The following is a 15880-nucleotide window of genomic DNA, read 5'->3' as shown; positions in this document are numbered from 1 at the left end:
ACAAAATGGACTGCAAAGGGAGTACCTCCACAGGGGCCTGGGGGCAGGGAGGGGGTGTCAGACTAGCATGGTTGAGACACAGTGGACAAGGGAGGAGCATCTTAGGAAGGGGAGGGTTGTCATGGATTCCAGAGATTTCTGAGCTCAGAGAATAAGGAATGGGAAGACACCATTAGGAACCTTCTAGAAGGGAGTATCAAAATGGTTTTGGAAATAGATTATACAGAGTTTAAGATGAAGGCAACAAAGTTGAAGCAGGCACACAGGTGATTTTTAGTTCTTCAAAATGTGGACAGAGAATACACATTTCTAAGGAGCCAAGCGAAAGATCTTTCAAGGTAGGGGGAAGTATACAGCTCAAGGTGGGGATGGAATATTGAAGTCAGCGCAGAAAAAGGCAAAGTGTGGGAGCAAAGATCTTCAGAACAGAATCAAGGACATGTCAGGACTCACTTACCTGTGTGCAAAATCAAAGAGGATATCAAAAACAGTAATCAAAATAAATATTCTAATAATATTTTTAAAAAATCAAAGCCAATGCAAAAATTCATGATAAACAAAATATCAAATTTTTGTTCATTGTGGATTTTTTTTTAAAGAGACCCTTGTCCCCAAAACGGGCCAAAATTTTACTGTAGACTTTAAAAAAAATCTTTAATTTTTCTTCAAAAATGGATACAAAATATACTTTTGATTTTCAGAAAAAAAATCCAGGATGTACAAAGTTTTGTTATTTTAGTCAGTGTGGATTTTAGCATTGGTTTTTATTCTTAAAATACCAATTAGAATATTTATCTTGCACCTGAGATAGTTTCTCATTCCCTTAACTCTAGACCTGGCCTTAGCACAGGGGATGGCTCCCTTCAGGACATGGATTAGTACACTCCTCTCTTGCTGAGCACCCCAAACTGGTTGACATACCTACCATGTCTTCATATTTCCATGTCTAGACTCTTTTTCCCCCTGCCCCCTGGCCCCAATCCCTTCCTTTCTTTGTCCTTCCTGCTCCTTCTCTTTGAGGCCATCTTTTGTGGTACATTCCCCTTCTCCCCACACCTGTCCTCTCCTTCCTCCATGCTCCCCACTTCTCTCCAGTATCTCTTGTGTCCAGATAGACCAGCCAGAGTTTGATGTTCCCCTCAAGCAAGAGCAGGAACAGAAGATCTATGCTCAGGTAAGATGGCTCTGTGGACAAAGGTCAGGTCCTGACCTCTGATGCTCAGAGAAAGGCAGGGGCCTCTGGTGGCTGTGACTGAGGTTGCCCCTCCCCCAGATTGTTCGGGAATACCTGGCTTATCTGTACCAGCTGGGAACCTTGCTGGGAGGAGACCCAACCAAGGTGCAAGAACATGCCTTCCTGTCCATCTCCATTACCTCGCAGCTGTTTCATTTTGTGAAGCCGCTGGAGCAGCGACGGGCACAGGGAAAGCTCTTCCACATGGTCACTATTGATCAACTGCAGGTGCCTTGAACCAGGGACTGGAGGAGGATGGGCATGAGGGCTTCTCTCCCAAACTTTCTTGATCTGATTTCCTTTCTCCTCATCCCCTAATTCCTTTCCATCCCTAACATTCCTGGCTCTATCCCTTCCCCTAACCATCCCCTTCCCCATTCCTTGTCAAACCCTGAGGGAGGGGGAAACCCCTTCTTCTGCCTCCTTTCCTCAATGCCATCCCCCTCAGCCTTTGTGTCCCTCCTCTAAGGAAATGGCCCCTGCCATCGACTGGTTGTCCTGCTTGCAAGCGACATTCACGCCAATGTCCCTGAGCCCCTCCCAGCTCCTCATGGTCCATGACCTAGAGTATTTGAAAAACATGTCTCAGCTGGTGGAGGAGCAGCTGTCAAAACACAGGTTCGCCTCAGGTGGGATTGGGGAAGTATGAGGGCAATGGAAAGGGTCTCAGGACCTGGAGGCCTCAGGGACAAAGGAGATTATGAAAAAATGCATGTTGGTAAGGTCCTCCCAGGAAGATGGAGGGGATCCTCAGACACACAAGGGCAGAGAAGGGCTGGGGTGCATGGTTCAAAAGGGAATGGAGGGAACAGGAAATATGAGAGGTTTGGGAGGCACAGGGAAGGGAAGATACACATGAAACGAGGAATATAGGTGCCCAGCAAGATACAGTGTTTGCTGGGAGTAGAACTCAGCCCATGAAGAGCCTCAAAGCTATAGGAGATGCTAGAAGGCCAGTCACTAGGGACAGTGAAGGCCTATGTGTCTTGTCAGCAGCTGGAAGGTGTGGGCAGGAGGTGGAGGCACATGAGGCCAGTGGAAGGACGAAGTGAAAGCTTGGAGTTCTCTGCGGGAAGAGCTAGGGGAGAGGCCATTTCTCAGCTGTGGGAGGATTCTGAGGCCCTTGTCAGTGAGGCTCTGTGTTGGGCTGTCATCCCCAGTGCCTGTGCTGCCACTATCTACAGACAGTAGCTTCTTCCCAAGGCCTTGGTCTCAAGGCCCTTCTTCATAGTAACTCAGTGGCAGCAACATCTAGAAATTCTTTGTGAAAGAAGCCAAGAGCCATTCTTGTGGATGTGAGCAGGTTTATGTAAGGCTACAGAATAGGCATAAGTTGAACTGAGGTATCTTGCTCGTAGAAACAGATGAATCTATTGGTTAAATTCTTTAAGTCCAGTCTTCCTCTAGCCCACACCCTTAACTCCCTGAAACTCCCAGCTCACACCAAGAAGAGCCCTTTTTGACCTATTCCAAGGTCAAGCTCTTATTCTCTATAGATACAGAAGAGAAGGGCCCTCCCCTCGGAGTATCGAGGTGACTACACAAAGGGAGGCTGTTCTTACGGCATCCCCAGAGCCCTGGGTATATGTGTCCATCTCTTTCCCTCCACAGAGACTTTTTGCAGAGCCACATGATCTTGGGCCTGGTAAGGACCCTTTCTCCAGCCCTAGACAGTAAATTCCAGGAGGCACACAGATCGCTGATCCAGAAACTGGGGGAGCTGACGGAACGACCAGCCATGGTGAGTAGAGGAGATGAATTTTCCCAGATTGGGGGCTAACAGAGAATTTGCCATTTTGAGGGATAAATGTTGGTGTATCTCTCTCAGGGAGAAGGCATGAAGGCAGTGCCCTTCAATGTCTGGGTTTCCCATAGAAGCAGACATGTTGGGCATATGGTACATACATTGAGGACTGAGATGCCAGGTACCAGACATTTAGGCACACATCTGCCTATTTTTATGGCCTTTTGCTGAGTATTAGGGTATAAATATAAGACTAAAATTACCAACAATTGCTTTTCCTTTGTCACAACCTTTAAACTATTTGCCTAGTTATCCAGAGCTCTGTGATTTAAGGATGTGGACCTAAGGCTTAGGATTCACTGGGATGCAAGACACGAGTAGCAAGCAGTGGTCTTTTCCTCTGTATAGATGATTCCAGTGTTTGACGTTCAAATGTGTTTCACAAAGAGTTCATCTCTGACATCCAGTGTGATCTGTTGGGCCACAGCATGGGCTTCATGGTCCAGATCTTGATTTATCTGAGGTAGCAGCTGTGTAGCAGACTCACTAACCAAAGTCTACTATGTCACATAAGATATGGAGAAACTCCTTTACCAAGACCTTTGAAACCCTAGGTCAGACACATCCAAATACAAGTGAAAGTATCTAGAATATTGGATATGCTTCAACCTCAGTAAAGGCCTCAGTGTAGTCTTGAAAATCACTGGTTTTCTTTTTTTCTTAGTAATTTCTGGACCGTTTCTGTGTCTTGGAGAAACTCACTGCTTTGGCAACCTGAAATCTCTGTGGAATTCGAGAGGGGAAATGTATGGACAGGGACTGGGAAGTAGTTATAGAGTACTGAGAGTAAGATATTTTTCTAAACCTCTTTAGCTATATATGAGTTGATTTAATCCTTGGACGGATTTCATGAGGTAGGCACATCATCTTGTTGTTTTATCACGGGGAAATTGAGGCACAAAGGCTATATAACTTGCTCAAGGTATTATAGCTAGTAAGTTGGTAAGAGCTAGGATTTGAACTCTGATAGTCCGACTCCAGGCTTAATCATTGTGGTAAGAAACAAACAAATAAACAAAAACAAACGACAACAAAAACACTCCTTTTTGGGACTTTCACTCAGGTGGGAAGTCCCCAAGAAGCTTCTTGCCAGCCTTTCTCTTGACACAGATGAAGCAGACAGAGCTCCACCTCCTCTTAGTTGGCATTGCTACAAAATCCTTGGCAACAAACTGCTTCCTGTCAATCCCAGAACCATGGTCTGATGGCACTTCTCGAAGGATGTAAGTGTGCCAATATTGAAATCACACTTTAAAGAACCTAGAAGACTTACAAATTGCTAAAGTTGCCATCCTTTATATACTTATATACATCCTTTATATCCATTATGTCCATCCTCATATAGCCATTAGGATTATAGTTGTCCTTGGGCTTGAAAGATGAGTCAGGTTCTACCAACAAACAGAAAAAGAATAATAACTAATGAACAGTGAATGTTACTGTATGTCAGGCACTGCTTGGAATACTTAGCAGTAAAAAAACTGGATGCTTTTATTTAACCTTCCAGAAACACTCCAAGGTCCTCAGAAAGGGCAAGTAAGTTTCCCCAGACCACACAGCTCATTAAGTGAAGAAACAGACTCCAAAACAGAGCTGCCTCATGAGGCTGTTTTAAATTATATACTACGCAGGATGTGAGAAATAAGTGGGTAGGAAAACAGAAAATGGGTTGGAAAATTCTTTCTACAAAGGTCAAGATAGTAAATACTTTTGGTTTCCTATACAGTCTGTGTTGCAACTGCCCAGCTCTGTCCTTGTAGCACAAAAGCAGCTGCACATGGAGTCAATGAATGGGTGTAGCTGCGTTCCAGAAGGACTCTGGCTCACACAACAAACACCCAGAGTTCCCAAGAGGGAGGTATGAGGGAGGGTTTGAATGGCAGTGGGATCTCTGTTCAGGTAGTAGCACGGGGGCAGTTGTCTAGAGAGTTGAAGGGGTTTTCTGGCAAAGAAAGGGACATAATTTCATTGGGACAAGGCACAGAGCAGGCTGGCTAAACTTTGGGGGCCATATGGGGGTCCCCCACAGTAGCTCTGGCTGAGAAGAGATGATGAGGCATATGTGGAAGGTGGCACAGAGAGGCTGAAGGGAGGAAATCAGAGAGGATTGGAGGGGGCCCCCAAGGCCCGGTAGGCCATAGCCAGTGGGACTTGGGCTTTCTCAGTATGATATGGAGGCCTACAGAAACACTGATCTGTTTTATGTTTCAAAAGAATGTATTTCGAAGGGAAGTAACAGGCACTCTGATGGATGTGTGCTGTGAGAAAGAGAGGGGACTCAGATACCCCCGAGGCACCAGCCTTGATGTGACCAAAATTTGTGGTATCGCCCAATGGTCATTAATTGCAGATTTCTAACCATATTCTTTGGAATGAATTCTAATTTATAGTGTCCTAATCCAGAAAAACTAGTTCTCATTATCTGGCCATATTTTGTTGAATAGTTTTGAATATACAGTCAATGAAATGGGTGTTAAACCAGGTCTTTCTCTTATTAAACTTGAAAAACTGTATTTGGGGAAGTAAAAGCACCATGTCATATTCGTACCTGTTGAGTGAACCCTTTCTATTCAGCCCAACATCCTGCTTTGTTCAGATAATTTTAGCCTTGTTCCAGTCCTCTGCTCTATTACTTTTCCCTTCCCACTGTTGGTCATTTGCAGTTTTATTTAGAGTATCTTCCATCTGGACTATTATTAAAATCCCAAAGAAGGAAGAACAGCAGGTCAGGTCATTGAAGACCTAGCTATAAAGTCATCTGTTTAGTTATGCAACAGATTTTACTGAGCACCTACTACGCACCAGACACTTCTCTCAGCACTTGGAATACCACAGGAACAAAAGACAAAAGCCCCTGCCCTCAGACACTTAGATTATGATAAAGGAAGACAATAAACTAAGTAAATAAAATATGTTCGGTGGTGATTAGTGTTACAGAGAAAGAAACCAGGAAAGGGAAAGATGGTGTGCTCGGTGGGTAGGGTGTCGCAGTTTTTGGTAGGATGGTCAGGGAAGCTCATGTGGACTTGGAATCATTGGTCACTGATGTTTCGTTATGACTCAGCCAGCTAAAAGGCCACACAAATGACATTATCTTCCAACACAGATTTCTGCATCTCATTCACACGGACTTAATTTGTGGTTTTACCAAATGCCTGCACAAAACCAATGGCAACACAGTAAAGGAGTATATTAAGATTTGCAAAGTGCTTTCAATGCGTTCTTTCACCTGGTCTCCCAAGCAACACAGCGAGGGAGGCAAGACAGGTGTCACTCTCCTGTGGACCGCTCGTGTAACCGAAATATAGGGGGTAAGTTAATAATCCACATGTAGTAAATGCTGAATTCTCTGTTCAGAGGTAGTATCGTGGTGGTTCCTTGAGGATGTATCTGGCCAATAGATGTGTTTTCTTAGTCTTCTTTTTTTAATATTTATTTATTTATTTATTTATTTAAGAGAGAGAGAGAGAGAGAGAGAGAGAGGCAGAGACACAGGCAGAGGGAGAAGCAGGCTCCATGCAGGGAGCCCGACGCGGGACTCGATCCCGGGACTCCAGGATCGTGCCCTGGGCCAAAGGCAGGCACTAAACCGCTGAGCCACCTAGAGAGCCGCTGTTTTCTTAGTCTTAAAGCTTTTGACAAATTTTCAGTTCATCACCAACAGTCAAAAGTTAGGAGATGGCATGCCGATAGTGACATTTCCAACATTTCTGTGTGCTTGTGTGATAAATGTGAAGCTTAAGCAGCGCCGGGCTAGCGTTCTTCAGGAGTCACAAGTGACAGGGGCTGAGTGATAGTTTTCCTCAGCCAGGGTATGCTCTCTCTACCCACTGACTCTTGTCCCTCCATGTCCCTTGGGTCTGATGCCAGCTGCTTCTCACTTATGCCACCATGTGGGCCCTATCTCAGTTCATGACTCTTGGTCTCTGGGTTATTCTAGTTTGGTGAAGCTTTTAGCCAGAAAAATTGTTATTATTTTGACAATATTTGCCCTCAGTGATCCTCAAGAATCCCTTAGTAGTTACATGCTGTTTCTCAAGTGTTCAAGAATGATGGGTTTAATGACTCATTTTAGAATTTTTTGTAGAAATTAACATTAAGGATTCCTGGCTGGCCTGTAATCTCTAAAATTTACTTCCCTCTATGGCAAATCAAGAAAATTTTTGCTTCCCTCCAGACTCCTAGAATTTTTTTTCCCGATTTCTATTATTTCTATTATTTGTGGTTCCAAGGTTATATCTGCAACTTATCTTCTGTTCCCTAAAATTAACCTACTGAGCTTTATTGTCTTGAGTTTAAAGTATTTCTTTCATCTTTTATATTTTGGCAATTATTTTTTCCCTCTATATTTCACTCTCCTCTCTCTCCTTTGAGAGAGAGAGAGAGCACAGAGGGGCGGGGGAGGGGAGGGCGGGCAGCAGCAGAGGGATAGGAAGAGAGAGAATCTTAAGCAGGCTCCATGTCCAGTGCAGATCCCATTGTAGGGTTCGATTTCATGAACCTGATATCATGACCTGAATTGAAATCAAGAATCAGACACTTAACTAAGCCACCAAGATGCCCCTCTTTTTCTTTATTTCTAATATATATGGTATGCTCTATTATTCCATGTCTCGAGAGATAGTTCAGATACTTAGAACCCCCAGTGGATGAATATATAACCTGTTAGCCCCCACTCCAAGACCTACATTTATTTATAGGTTCTGGAAATTATTTTCCTGCTCATGGAAGATGTGTCCCAGCCCAACCATGACCAAAAGAATCCCAGAGTTTCACAAGTGTTTAGCAATGGGTAGTCTGAAGTGGCCTCTATGCTCTCCAGTAACCAGGTCAGAGCCTGCTGGGGCTCAGGCTATGGAGACAGTCATGGAGAAAGCAAAAGCTGTTGGAAAAATAGGCAGATATTACCAAAAGAGATCAGGAAACAACTCAAGAATCAGGAGGTGTGGAAAAGGCAGGCAGATCACAGTACCAAGCTCAAGGCTGATGTGTTTGCTGCTACCCAGGGGGTGGCCCCTACCTTCCCCCACCAACAATTCCCCAAGGCAGTCTCAGATTCAGGCCTGTCATCAGGAGGCCTGTGGAGGACAGACAGACACTGTAAGTGGCCAGCAGAGCCTGCCCTTGACCCAGTCATGGCCGTCAGAACCAGGTTCCCTTTCGTCTTTACTGGCGCCTTTGTGTTTTAGAGCTGCAACTAATACATTATAGAAAGTGGCTGAGTCCTTATCCTCACAAGAGGGGACAAGAACACACAGATGTGGGCAACTGGGTTTGGAGCAATGTCCAAAATGGTGAATGTCCGAACAGGGAGACCCAGGAGTGTCTTCTTCAATGACAATACTGGCCTTCCTAGTCTGTTTCCTCTCTTGTGGGAAGCCCCTTAATCTCTCTCTCCAATCTTGGCACCAGAAAGCACAGTGGCAGCCAAACTACTTTCCCTGTGAGGAGATCTGCAGGATCTATAGGAGTGAAGTCTTGAGGATTCATCCCACTTACCCCAAATTAGCGTATTAGCTATTTTCTCAAAATCCTAGCTTGGCCATCCCCAGCCCAGCTCTCTCACCATTGGCACCTTGAATGTATTTCCCAGCTGGCCTTGTGTCATCCCTGGGCCGACTTCATGGTCAGCCCCTCAGAGCCATCCATGCCCACTGCAAACACCTCCTCAGCATCTCTCTCTTATGTTGCTTATTTTTTTCTGTCCCCATGCTAAGAACACCCCAGTTGCCAAGGCCCTACTGAGTTTTTGTCTAACCATCTGTCCACCTTTGATGTTGACAATATGTCCCTCATCTCATCCTATTTTCCCTGTCTTGGCCAAAAGTTTTTTAGCTCTCTGAATTCATGTTTAGTCGTTTCTTTTGTCCACTTCTCCTACCAAACAATATGGTGTCTAAAACCCATTTTCAGTCTGATCATCTTCTTTTTTATAAGACAAAGTCCTACTATGATCCACGATAATCTTTGGGAGAATGGGGAAGGACAGCAGAAAGAAGAGAGGAATTACCTTCTCCAATTTCCATTTAAGCAAAGAAACATGGGAGGGTGGCAGCCGTTACTGGGCTACCAGCATGGTGCATGAGGTGGGTGGGGACTGGGTGGCCAACAGACCTGCTGAGGTGAAAGGTTTGGTGTGTAGTCCTCTCCTATCCAGGAGCCTCTCTGTTCCCCAGAGGGGTGCCCCTGAGATGACTTGCTTTCAAATTCAGTAGTCAATAAATAAGGATGATTTGCCTAATCCAAGCTCACAAGATAATCCTGGAGGACATAAGCCCCTTTTATCACCAAGTAGCAATAGCTCCATGTTTATCATTGAAGAGGATGGTAGAGATGAGACAAACCCAGAAAGACTGGGAAAGAGAGCCTCCTCTGGGGGTAAAGGTCTAGACAAGACAGGCCTGGGGAGCTGGATGAGGAATAACTCTTGACGGGGGCCATTCATTCCAGCTTTGTCTCCGTAGCCAGCCCGCCCTCGATGGATGAAGTGCGTGGAGGAGACAGGAGCCTTCTTCGAGCCTACCCTGGCTGCCTTGTTTGTCCGTGAGGCCTTCAGCCCAAGCACCCGAAGTGCTGTATGTGAGGGCTCTTCCCCAGCCCATGTCCCTCCACCCCTTCCCACTCGGTCATTCTCTCTAATTCTATTAACTGTGTCTTCTCGATGGTCTGGATGGTCAGGGTGTCAGGCAGTCAGAGAGGGAGAGAGCACTGTGAGAGAGAAGCCAAAGGAGGCCATGCTGCATCCCTAGGGTTTGCATTGCTTCATTGCGGGACACAAGTTGTGCATAATATGCAGGGAATTTGGACAAGTTACCTAACTTTCCTGCCCTTGTGTTTCTCCAACCATAAAATGAGAAAATTGCACTCCATGGCCTCTAAGGCTACTCCCTGTTTATCTACGACTTTTTTTTAACAGCGCGGGAAACAACATGAAAATGGAATGATATAATCTTAAAAAGTGCAAGTAAATGAGTACTGAGTAGTCTTTGAGTGCCTACCATGTGGCTGATACCCTTGTAAACACTTTGCATGAAGTACCTTAATGCCTAGTATTATCCTAATTTTAGAGGAGAGAGAACTGAAGCATAGAGAGGTTAAGTAACTTGCCCAAGGTCACACAGCTATGGAACAGTAGAGTCAGGATTTGAGTTCAGGCTTCTGATAACATCATCCATTTACCTCTATCGAGAATGTACACAAACAAGATGGTAGATGGCTGGGGAAGTAGTAACTACACAGTCCGTTATGAAGCTGGGAAGACTTCAGCTTGTTGGAAAGCTGAAATGCCCAGGAAGATGGAGAGAGGAGATGCAGGCCTTGATAAAGAGAGTGTGAGGACAAGAGCCCTTAAGGGCAGAGAAGGGAATGATGGTCCTCTTCCTCTTTCTGTTTTTTGAGTGGATTGGCTGGCCAAGGGTAAGGATGGCGTCTCCCTCCCCCAGAAGGCTGAGATCTCCCTGCAGAAAGGAACGGCCTCCCCTGTTGACTCTCAGAAGTGACCAGCTCCCACCTTCCCTTTCTGTGCTTGGCACCTCTTGCTTGGTCTCTGCAGATCTCTGTGCTCTGGGTTTCTGGTCTCCTAGTAAACATTACTTTCTACTCTCTTTCTCGGAGATCTTTCCTCTTCTCTGGTAACTTCTTGGGGCCAAGGCCCTTCCTAGCGGCCCAGTAGGCAGGACCCCAGACCAAGGCTGACCCTGATCCTGTTCCTCTGTCCCGGCCCCTTCACAGGCCATGGAACTATTCACTGCAATCAAGGATGCCCTCATCAGTCGCCTCAGAAGGATTCCCTGGATGGATGAGAAGACCCGGAAAGAGGCCCAGAACAGGGTAAGTACCGGAGTGAGAGACAGGAGTAAGCAGGGGTGGAACTGGGTATTGGATCCAGAGATCACACTGGTGGGAGGAGAGTGCAGAGGCCCAAGGACACATGGCAAGTGTAAGCACCAATATGCCACACACATACCCTGGTGAGGATATAAAAGGTGGGACCAGGGCAGTGAACATGAGAGATTTCCTCTGATAGACTTGGGGTAGCTAGGTTTCTTCTACCTTTTGTGTCTCTCCCCAGGTAACCCAACTGCAGGTGAAGATGGGGGCCCCAGAATGGGTCCTGGAGCCATCACTGGCCAGACAGGAATACAAGGATGTGGGTCCCTGCCCTTGCCAGCTCCTCATTAGTCCTCAGCTCCTTCTCAGCCCCCTGACCAGCCTGAGTGGCAGACAATCTGTTTACCTTGGGTGATTCTAACTGACCCCTTCCTTGCCTTGGTGTCGGCTGGGTTTTATGGGTGAATATCCACACTGTGGGTCTTACCAGCAGAAGAACAGAACCTTTCAGGTCACAATGAGTGTGTGTGCGTGTGTACACATGCACTCTTGTGACTTGCCTGAGTGTGTTTATCTGTGCGCTGATTCGTGTGAAGCCTGTCTACACCGACATATGGCGGTGTCATTGTGCTGCTTTCCACTTTACTATGGGCGCCTGTATGTCGGGCTTATCCGTCGGTGTTCAGATGTACCCAGCAGGGTATGTCAGTGTGCATCCGTATTTGTGTGTCCGAGTCACCTCCTGCCTTCTCCCAGATACAGCTTGGACCCAACTACCTGCAGTCCTTCCTGAGCTGTGTCCGATCCCTCCGAGCCAGAATTGTCCAGAGCTTCTTGCCGTCTTTCCTCTACCACAGGTATAAGAGCAAGGGAGACACAGACTGCATCTCAGAGATGTCCATCCGTTCAAGATTAGCCGGAGAGAAAGCTGGAGGCTTGGGGAAGCAGGAACAGTGACAGTAGTTGAGAGGGACTTCATATCTCTGGTGGCCGGGACCATAAATGATGGAGCTGGTATTCATATGTGCTCTTCCCATAGGTGGCAGGTGTCCCCCTGGGGGGTCAATGCTTACTATTCAATATCTGACCATGTGGTGGTCTTCCCAGCTGGACTCCTCCAACCTCCATTCTTCCACCCTGGCTACCCCAGGTAGGGGCCATTCCCTGACGGGGGGTGGGGGGCAGGGGATTTCCCAAGTGTATGAGCAGATGTTATGATGGATGGGACTTGTGGTTGGAGAATTGGGGTCAAAAACGTTGAAGGACTTTGGGAGTAAGACAAACGTTTGTCTCCCTAGAGCCGTGAACTTTGGAGCTGCTGGCAGCATCATGGCCCACGAGCTGTTGCACATCTTCCACCAGCTCTGTGGGTAACAATGGGCCATTGGGAGGTGGGGCCATTGGGAACCCAGGGGAAGGCCCCAAAAGAGGCCAAGAGGAGGCGAAAGGGAGGGCTCCGGGTGGGAAGGTTCTGAATCCTTTGCAATGCTTCTGGGGGCAGTGCAGCCTGTGGTCTCCCCTTGTCCTCATCCCTACCCCAGGACTCTGGCTGTTTCTTTACCTGACTCTGTTTTCAACAGTACTCCCTCGGGGCTGCCCAGCCTGTGACACCCGTGCCCTACAGGGGGCGCTGCTGTGCCTGAAACGCCACTATGCGGCCATTCCGTTACCCAGTGGAACCTCCTTCAATGAATCTCAGACGTTCCTGGAGAATGCTGCCGACGCTGGGGGGCTGGCCATTGCACTGCAGGTGACTCCCATCCCAGGGGCCAGGATCTACCATTCCTCATGCAAACAGATGGGGATCTTTTCTCCCCCACAGATCCCTCTTTTCTAGGATATCCATAAATCTCACAAGTACATCCTTCCCCGGCTTAGCCCAGTGTGTCTGTGCAGAACTTGGGCAAAAGGGACACGAACAGGTTTTGGGTATTGCGTGGGGGGCATCAGACTTCCAAACGGCGGTGCGCCTGGAATCTGAGGGCTCCTCGCCATCCTGCCCCCATGTCCAGGCATACAGCAAGAGGCTGTTGTGGCACCGTGGGGAAACCGTCCTGCCCAACCTGGACCTCAGCCCTCAGCAACTCTTCTTCCGAAGCTACGCCCAGGTAGGCAGCCGCCACCTCTCCCCACGGCCTGCTTCACGTCAGATAAGTACCCTACTGATCATGCTTAAAGAATGGCTCCTCCCTGAAACTCCTTCCCCCAAAGGGTCCCAACCCTCTGCCACAGATGTCCCCACTGTCATCTTTTCATACATGCCACTTGGGACCATCTTTTCATATTACTATACATTCTTCTACCAAATTCGACACCCTCTTCAAATAAAACTCCACTGCCAAATCCCTCTCTGGGATGAGCCCAGCTCAAATGAGCCTTCAACAGACTGTCTATAGACCACATTCCTTGTCGGAGACCTCGCCCCAGTTGTCGTCCCCACCTGACATAGTGCCCTAAGTACCATGTGCTCCCTCAACAGACATTGCCCCCACTTCCTCAGGATGCTCAAAGGTCCCCTTACAGAGTTTTTTCAACAAACCCCACCTCTCAGTCACTTACAAATGGTCCGATCGCACAACCCCGGCCCTTCCTTGCACACCTCCTGCCAGAATAAGTGACCTACAAATGTGTTGTCCTACCCCTGCTCTCATCTCTGCCTGCTGTCCCTAGTCACCGCCTTGACACCAGATCTGCCTTGTGCCAAGGCACTGACCCCGATCTACCCTACGATTCTGCTCTTCTCCTTACCCTGTGTGTACCTCTCTTCCTCCACAGGCGATGTGTAGGGAGCCGGGCACCCAGGAGCCTCATGATCCTCACAGCCCTCCCACCCTTCGAGTCCATGGGCCCCTCAGCAACACCCCTGCCTTTGCCAGACATTTCCACTGTCCACGCGGTGCCCTCATGAACCCCTCCAGCCGCTGCCAACTCTGGTAACCTGGCTACCATAGAGACTTCACTTCAGATGTCACAACATCTCCCTGCTCCATCCATGGAATCAGGCGATAATCTCCTTTCCCCATCCCTTCCAAAAATAAAAGCTGGCACATGGCATAGGTCTGTCCATTAATGACTCTTTCCTGACATGTTCAATGCCTTGAAGTCAGAAAACATAAAAGAAAAGGCCAAGAGAGTTCTAGAGACATAGGAAGAGGAAAGGACTGATGACTGGTGAACTAGTGGGTCTAAAGGTCAGTGGGCCACAGGTCTGGCGGTCACAGGGACCAGTTAAGAGACAAAAGGGCTTTGGTTAGGTCTCAGAAAGCTGCCCCCAAGTGTTTTCAGGATTTTATTGCTGTTACTCTTATCGTTGCTGCCCTCTTCCCCTAACATGCTGTCTCGAGCAGAGCCAGGAGAGGCTAGGGAGAGAGAAGGGGTGTGGGGTCTGGTATCTCCAGCCCTGGGAGATGGCACTCAGAGGGTGGGGAGGCAGTCAGGCTGTGGCGATGGGCTGTTGAAAGGGTCTGTCCCTTTGCTGCATCCTGAGGTGAAGAGCTACTGGCCAGAGGCAGGAAGCCATATATATGTATACCACTCTTGGGAGTAGTGGCGTGGAGTCTAGTGGGGAGAGAGGGTCAGTAAGCTATCATGAAGCGGAGGTAGATATCCAGGTCCTCATCTAGAAACCAGGCCACCACCTCAGCCTCAATGTCCCTCATAAAAAAACCATGATGCTGGCCAGATTGAAGCAGAAGGCAAGGTCAAATAGGTGGTCACGAAGAGCTGCTGTGTCTGACGTCTTGTCATCCTCTTGCTGGGCCATGTCCACAACCTGCCACATCTCACCCACTGAGGAGGCCACAAAGTGCTCTTCAAGGTGATCTTCGTCCTGGTCTGGAACAGGGGAGAGGGGAAGGTTCTGAGAAGGTTGATCCTAACATGCTCCCCCCCTCCCCGCCACCAATCCGCACCTGTATCAGGAGGAGGACAGAGTTGGAGAATCTGGGAAGAAGTTACGGCCTGGGGCTTTTAGTCCACTTGCACCTACCCTGTCCTGTTACTCCATTAGAGTCTCTTCTTATGTGTATTCAATCACAGCACACCCGTTCCCCACCATTTCCACCTCAAACTGCCTCCTCCAAAGCACTACACCATTTGGGGATGGAGGGACTGGCTTCGAGAAGGATGGAAACCAGAGTCTCTTCCCAGACAAATGCACCTGTGCCCATACACAAAGGACATGTGCACTTTCAGCTAGCCTGTGGTGTGCCCCTGAATATGGCCCTGGCTAAGAACCTTGCCCTAAACCCTTCACCTGACTCATTCACACTACGATAATAGGGGACTGGGCTTCTCTCCAACAACCCAAACCTATCTCAGGTTTCACACGGGCCTGATAAGTAGTGGGGGGCTGACTCCAGAGATCTGACCCCTCATTTCAGATGCTATCTTCTCTTCTCTACCTACCTGTAGAGGGTATCTCCTCAGTCTGACTCTTCTCATTGGAGTCCAGGCTGCCTTTCTGAGGCTTCACCACCTTGACCCGCAGCAGCAGCAGGATGGCTGCCAGGAATGCTGCCCTGCAGAGCTGGGAGCCCAGGGAAGTCATGGGCCTGCCCATCTGCTGTCTTTGGCCCCCCCCAACTCCCCAGTGCCCAGCTGGCTCCCCCACCTTCCTCCCCTGTCCCTGTCCCAACCCTTACCACTTCCCAGCACCGTTTTCTTCCCTTGCCTTCCATGGGACCTCTGACTTCATGTGCTTTGTGACATCATAACCATGGGCCTGCTCCTCGTTCAGGTCATTAGAGAGTTCCATTGCCAGGCAAGAAAGTGGTGATTAGCCAACAGTGGATAGCAGAAGCTTCTAGAATGATCATAGTGGGTCATCCTGTGGAGGGCAACCAAATGACCAAAGAGTTTCCAAAGTCCTTTCACATTGATTATGTCATGAGATCCACACAGTAACAGGGACTCAAAGTTGTAGGATCATCATACCTATTATATAGATGAGGAAACCGAGCTTCATAAAAGACACAACTCTTGTCCTTAACATCACCCAGACAATAAAGGGC

General features: G+C 47.9%; 2 protein-coding genes across 2 annotated transcripts in view; one reads left to right on the top strand and one right to left on the bottom strand.

Annotated features, from left to right (window-relative positions):
- The window catches only part of KEL (Kell metallo-endopeptidase (Kell blood group)), a 45329-nt gene extending 31407 nt beyond the window's left edge, over nt 1–13922 (top strand). The window contains 13 exon segments of the mRNA XM_055335504.1: nt 1112–1174; nt 1274–1462; nt 1704–1852; nt 2846–2975; nt 9503–9613; nt 10770–10868; nt 11110–11187; nt 11625–11725; nt 11908–12018; nt 12167–12234; nt 12449–12618; nt 12881–12976; nt 13644–13922. Coding sequence (XP_055191479.1) covers nt 1112–1174; nt 1274–1462; nt 1704–1852; nt 2846–2975; nt 9503–9613; nt 10770–10868; nt 11110–11187; nt 11625–11725; nt 11908–12018; nt 12167–12234; nt 12449–12618; nt 12881–12976; nt 13644–13805 — 1527 coding nt within the window. The 3' untranslated portion in view covers nt 13806–13922.
- A 601-nt stretch (nt 13923–14523) lies between these two features.
- On the bottom strand, nt 14524–15624 carry LLCFC1 (LLLL and CFNLAS motif containing 1). Its single transcript, XM_055334779.1, has 3 exons — nt 15541–15624; nt 15276–15489; nt 14524–14702 (listed from the first exon to the last, which is right to left on the bottom strand). The coding sequence occupies exons 1-3, from the start codon at nt 15622–15624 to the stop codon at nt 14524–14526; spliced, it is 477 nt and encodes a 158-aa protein (XP_055190754.1).
- Nucleotides 15625–15880: the final 256 nt, after the last annotated feature.

The sequence above is a fragment of the Nyctereutes procyonoides genome, unplaced genomic scaffold (genome assembly GCF_905146905.1).
Source record: "Nyctereutes procyonoides isolate TBG_1078 unplaced genomic scaffold, NYPRO_anot_genome, whole genome shotgun sequence".
NCBI lineage: Eukaryota > Metazoa > Chordata > Mammalia > Carnivora > Canidae > Nyctereutes > Nyctereutes procyonoides.
The sequence above is the reverse complement of the archived record's forward strand: the minus strand, read 5'-3'. Positions and strand labels throughout refer to the sequence as shown.

What these genes read in the sequence shown, in the direction of transcription:
- LLCFC1 (XM_055334779.1), bottom strand. Translation starts at nt 15,624, where the DNA reads ATGGAACTCTCTAATGACCTGAACGAGGAGCAGGCCCATGGTTATGAT. An exon ending in AGTCAGAGGTCCCATGGAAG is followed by an intron (nt 15,490 to 15,540) that starts GCAAGGGAAGAA and finishes GGACAGGGACAG; the next exon opens with GGGAGGAAGGTGGGGGAGCC. An exon ending in TGAGGAGATACCCTCTACAG is followed by an intron (nt 14,703 to 15,275) that starts GTAGGTAGAGAA and finishes CCCCTGTTCCAG; the next exon opens with ACCAGGACGAAGATCACCTT.